Genomic DNA, 6,000 nt, shown 5'->3' on the forward strand with positions numbered 1-6,000 from the left:
GGACGTCCACTCACCTCCCCGGTTCCAGTAGCGGGTCCCACATCGCAGTGCTCCGGTTCCCGGCCGCTTCCTGGTGTCTGACGCGGACCTGAGACGATACGTCTCAGGTCCGCGCAGCCAGTCCGTGACAGAGGCGGGATCTGAGCGGACTTGAAACGGATCCCACCTCTGTCACTGACTGGCTGAGCATACCTGAGACGTCAGGAAGCGGCCGGGGACCAGAGCACCGCGATGCTCCCCGGTCCCAGGGAAAAAATGACTCCTCCCCCCGCTGGAGTACCCCTTTAAGAATGTTCTTAGGGAAATGGATATGTCAGAAAAGCACAATAACTTTTTTTTTTTTTTTTTTAAATTCTAGATCAAGATGCTGCATTTTTAGCATACACACGTTTTTGTTTTTTTTTTGTTAAATATATAACGGAAGTCAATGAAAAAAGGGATGCACACAAATGCATCTTTTTTTTTTTTTTTTTTTTGCATAAAATGGATTGCAAAAATGCAGTGTAATCCCAGCCTAAGCAGTTTTCTTTATCCTTGCCTTTCAAGAGCCATAGCTTCAATGTAACTGAGCTGCAAAACCCACACCCGAACTGAGCCCAGGAAATGTGCTGTTTCTGGGAGAAATCCCTACTATTTTTAGTAGTATAACAGAGAGAGAGAGCGCGTTGTGAGACGACAGGATGCGGCAGCTTTGCTGAGTTTGAGATCATGTGACCACAGACTTTACTGTTTGTCCTAGTACTGACCTAATCCATTGTTACTGCACTTTGTGACTTGTTGTTTTATTTTTCATCAGGTGCATTTTCAGAAAGCGACATTCTCTTTAACACACAGCCGTCTGGCCCAGATGCTCCAAAAATTGAGGATTTGAAGTGGCACTCTGCTTTCTTCAGGAAACAACTTGGTTCGTCTTTGGGGAGATCCATGAAAGTGTCCCACAAAAGAAGCAGAGATAGAGAACGATCATTAGGCAGCATGAAATCACAGTACTCTCGTACTTCTTACAGCGACAAAAAGAGAGCTGGAATACCTGCGGAGTCTACGTTATCGATGGAAAAGGCTATTGCCAAGGTATCGCCTGTGCAGCAGAAAAATGGGGCCAGTATGCCGGAACACAGAAAAAGACGGGACAGTCGCTCCCGGTGCGATATAATAAAAGCAGAACTAAAGGAGAAACCCCATAAGCAGCACCATAAGACATTGAGGACAGGAGAGCTGGCGGATAAGCAGGTCGAAAACAAGAGAACTCTAAGCCAGTGTAGTAGTAAGACAACTGCCATAGCCACAAAGAAGAGCTCCGCTGGAAACAGCTTGCCTCGATACAGTGGTTCAATAATCAAAATACATTGCAACCAGACTTCAATAAAAGTGCCTACAAGTCCTGTAAAAAACTGGGGGGGATTCCGGATTCCAAAGAAAGGAGAGAGGCAGCCGCAAAAAGCGGACACTTGTCAGTCCAATGCAAACTGTCAGTACGTAGGACTCGTCTCGCCAAACGACAGGACAAAAGGTAAGCTAAAGCTAGTCAGCGACAATGACGGCTACACCCCCGACGCGGAGCTGAGCGACTCCGAAACGGAATCAACGCAGAAGTGTCCGCTCCAAAGACTGTCATCCAGCAGCAACATGAGCAGAGGGTACGAGACAGACATTATTAGGAGAAGCATCCTAGCCTCTTAAGCAGACAACTTTTGCCACATACTCCAAACTGTAACCGCAGGACAGACTGGTTCTATACAGAAGACTAGAAAGACGTGTAATGTCTGCGACCGGGACAGGTCAATAGTCCGCTCTTCCTATACTTGGCCCAGTGTGTTTACTTGCACTTGAAATCCAGGACTTTCTTCCTACCCACAATATTTTCTTCCCTATTTTTCTGAAAGAAAAAAAAAAAACACGAAACGAAAACAACTTAAGTATCATTCATCTGCTTATGTTGGACATAGAGTTTGTCTAACGGGCGGGTTTACAAGCTTGAGGGTAGGGTGCACTGGAAGTGCTTTCATTGGTCCATTTGAAAGCACAATGAAGACATTTCAGAGTAATACACATTTTGGTTTTTGGGTACACCAACTTGCACTTCTGGCCCGTCGTTACATTTTCTTGCACTTCTTTTGATATCCAGGCATGGTCTTAAGTCTCTTCATTTGCCTGTTTAAGCTGTTATGTTAGCACAATGGCCATTTGTGTTGGGTACTTGGTGGAGTGGAATCAATAATATAATGTATAGAAGCTCTGGTTCACCACCTTTTTGCGGGTGTGTGTGATGCAATATGCACTTGAAATTATTTTGGAAGTTTGGGGAACTGGAATAAAAGGGAGCACCTCCTTCCTCAAAATAAAACTGCACTGTACACGTTGGTGAGCTGTCCATACTTCTTCGCCCTAGTACGTTGTCTGGGTCTCGTACTCTTCATGCAGGAAGAGACTTCCCAGGCTTTTAGGGCCTTTGTATGCCGTCTTTTATTTGCAAGATAATCTCTTGGTTTGATATATTTCTAGGAAATGCACAACCAAACCATAAGACGTAACTTTCCATCTACATGGTGGGCAGAAGATGCAGGGAAATAAACCTTACTCGGTGTGAGCTCCTGCCTATTGCCTGATAGATCACTTCAGACCCTGATATTATGTGTCACGTTGCTCTGAAGACGTAATGCTAAGATACAGAATACTGACAGTGATGCTTCTGTATATTGGTATACAGGGATCATCACAGCTGTGGACTTCCGAATATGCATTCCGCTCCCGCTCTTTGGGTGTTCACTACTACATAACCTGTTCAGTTTGGCGTTCGGAATGCAGACAAATTGACCACCTTCCATTCCTAGAGAATGAAGGATTTATACACCAGGTGGACGCTGGTTGGCATACCCATGCCTATGAATCTATCGGTGGTGTGCCGGCTCCCGGGGCACTCACAGAAGCAGCGAATATGTAACAAAAGAAGTGTCCAAATGAGCTACTTAACCTAACCAGATTAGCTACAATTACAAACACTGCCGCGTTCCGGCCTGCACCATTCAGCTCCGATAAATAATGTGTGCGGTGGATTTTTATCCTTACACAGGCTAAGCCATCTGTTCTCTGCCAATCCTTTTGGTACACGTGACATGATCAATAAACGCAGTCAAGGCTGTTTAGCCATTTCAGCACGTATACTGACCTTGCCTGTACAGGTCAGGTTACGCTGAACGTTTTTTAGGACGTTGAGGTCTAAGATGTTTTCCAGATAGTAGATATGATTCCTTGTCAGGGTTGCCAACTATAAAGTAATGTATCTACCACCCATAAGAGCTGTGTAAGTTGTGTCGTTTCTCTCGTTTCATTCCAGGATAGAATACCCTAATAAAGTCCCGGTTAAAGGGAGTTCCAGTATTGTCCATGGGTGATGTTATTGCACCCTAGTCCCAGTCACTTGAGTTGACATGAAGACACAGCCAGGGGACAAGAGTGGTGGTGCTACTTGGGAGGTAGAAAAACAAAAAAAAAAAACTTACCCTTTTTCTAATAATGGGCAACCCCTTTAAACGCAGTAGACTTTATTGGGTATCTGCCAAAAAAAAAAAAAAGAATGAAACCAAACCAAAGCGGTTTTCCTGGCACTTCTTACTGATGGTGCCATTAATGTTTGATCGGTGGGGTGCCGACTCTTTGGCACCACTGACTGTTTGGGAGAGCGCATACACGGTGAACAGCTGGAAGCCGTTGTCCCCATTAATCGTATGGTGGTGCTGGGTTACTGCAGCGCAGCTCCCATTCACTTAAATAGATGTTGAGCTGCAGTAACCTGGCACCCCCAGGTCTTCTTTTCTTTTTCTGGCCCCCATTCATTGTGTTTATTACCGGAGCCGGCGCTTTTTCCTAACAGCTGATCAGCGGAAGTGCTGGATGTCTGCATCCTGCTGTGTAGACGTTAATAACTTATCAATGTTAAATGCCAGAATAACCCTTTAAAGTGAATGTACCATCAGGTACATTCACTTTAATATTACCCCTGAATAGAACGACGCTGGTGCCGCGGTCCATTTTTTGAACCGCGGTCTGGTTCCCGTGTACACTGCTGTTCTATCCACAGGTAACGGGCTGGGGCTGAAGCACTGGAAGCCGGCCGACCTGTCCCCAGTGGGTGGAAATGCCCTCCCCTCTCTGGCGCTACTCCATTACAATGGAGCCCTGTCATAGAGGGGTGGGGGTTTCCGCCCACTGTGGACGGGTGGGCCCGCCTCCAGTGCTTTAGCCTCAGCCCGTTACCCGTGGATAGAACAACGTAGTACACGAGAACATGGTTCAAAAAACGCACCGCGGCACCGGCTTCCCTGCATCTGCGCCGTTTTATTCAGGGGTAATGTTAAAGCGAATGTACCTGATGGTACATTTGCTTTAGCTATGTGCATGACTTTGGGGATGCAATGAATGGAGTAAACCATAAAAAACTAAGGGAACCATTCATATCAAACGGAATATAGAGCTCTAGATCAATTCTGTCCCTACCAGGTTTATTATATCTGGAGATTCCATTAATGGGGTTATCCAGCCCTCCAAAAACATGGCCACATTCTTCCAGAAACAGCACTGCACTTGTCTCCAAGTCAGATGTGGTTTGCAGTTAAGCTCCATTCATTTTAATTGAACCTGCACCCAAACTGGAGACGAGAGTGGTGCTGTCTCTGGAAGTAAGTGGCCATGTTTTTGTAGCGCTGGATAACCCCTTTAAGCTTTGTGAAGCTTCGTCACTAAAACACTTAGTCGAAGACTACATAGGTCGGGGGTCTGGGTGCTTGGACCCTCACCAGTGTCCTATAAGCTGCTGGTTGATATTGTTAATCCCAATTTTAATGTTTCCCTAAGTATCTTTTTTTTTTTTTTTTTTTTCTTTATTTGTCGTTGGGGGAGATGACAATAATAAACTGTGCGTTAATACCATCGAAATGTCACAAGCAAAGCGAAAACTCCCATTTCTTGTCTCCGAAGCCATTTCATAGTCAGATGCAGCCTGTTTTGACACTTTATGACTTGCATCATTAATTTGCACTATTGTTGTTGCGTTTTTTTTAGAACCTATGCCTTATCTATCTGCTTTTCTTCCAATGTTTTTTCCAAGTGACTTGGTCATGAACGGCTCATGGTGGTTCATAATCCTATAAATTGTATAGAATACAAGAGGCTATGTATGAACACTATGCAGTGATGTTGCTGCATCTGGATAATAACCCCTAACACCCTGCTCGCCCACCGGAGTGCTTCCAATAGGATAGTTTAGGGCACGTTTATACCATATCATTGAGATGGTCATAGAACTGCAATACTACTCAGTAATGACAATTTATACCAGGAATGGGGAACTTTCGGCCCTCTAGCTGTTGCAAAACTACAATTCCCATCATGCCTGGACAGCCAAAGCCTTCGGCTTTGGCTGTCCAGACATGATGGAAATTGTAGTTTTGCAACAGCCTGAGGGCCGAAGGTTCCCCATCCCTGACTTATTCTATAGGTGCTGAGACCTCAAAATGTTATCCAAGGCCACAGATTGTTGTCACTATAATGCAGCTCGATAAAAAGAGCAGCCACCGTCTTTAGATTCTCCAATGGGGAACTCCATTATTTACTTGGTTGGTGCCTTCGAACAGTGACGGGACATCTCTGCAGTCTCTTACAGCCATGTAGGTGTTGACCACTATAAACTGTAGCCTAAAGTTTGTCTACAGGGTCCAGCACCTTCTATAGGAAATGTATTTTCCACACAACTGTAGCGATTCTTAACCATGGACTATATATAAAAAAAATTGCATAAAAAGCACTAGCTTAATGTGTTAGCAAGTGTACTTTTACGCTGGAGTTCTACTTTAAGACTAGAAATTTCTGCTGTACATTTCTCATGGCAGGATCAAGCTTCCCGGTTATTGTCTCGTTGATGAGCGAGATGTTTTATAAATGTGTCCAACTAATACTAGTAACTCCACCGAGGATTTCTAGGGTGTAGATGAGGTACAGACTGCA

The 6,000-nt window shown here is 44.8% G+C and overlaps 1 protein-coding gene across 7 annotated transcripts in view; it reads left to right on the forward strand.

Annotated features, from left to right (window-relative positions):
• The window catches only part of JADE1 (jade family PHD finger 1), a 79,034-nt gene extending 73,687 nt beyond the window's left edge, over window positions 1-5,347 (forward strand). For all 7 annotated transcript variants that reach the window (XM_069978595.1, XM_069978594.1, XM_069978599.1 and 4 more), the window contains one exon: window positions 797-5,347. In XM_069978595.1, the coding sequence (XP_069834696.1) occupies window positions 797-1,680 (884 nt within the window). In that variant the 3' untranslated portion in view covers window positions 1,681-5,347. The remainder of the gene's footprint in view (window positions 1-796) is intronic.
• Window positions 5,348-6,000: the final 653 nt, after the last annotated feature.

Source organism: Dendropsophus ebraccatus, chromosome 7 (assembly GCF_027789765.1).
Source record: "Dendropsophus ebraccatus isolate aDenEbr1 chromosome 7, aDenEbr1.pat, whole genome shotgun sequence".
In the NCBI taxonomy this organism is placed as follows: domain Eukaryota; kingdom Metazoa; phylum Chordata; class Amphibia; order Anura; family Hylidae; genus Dendropsophus; species Dendropsophus ebraccatus.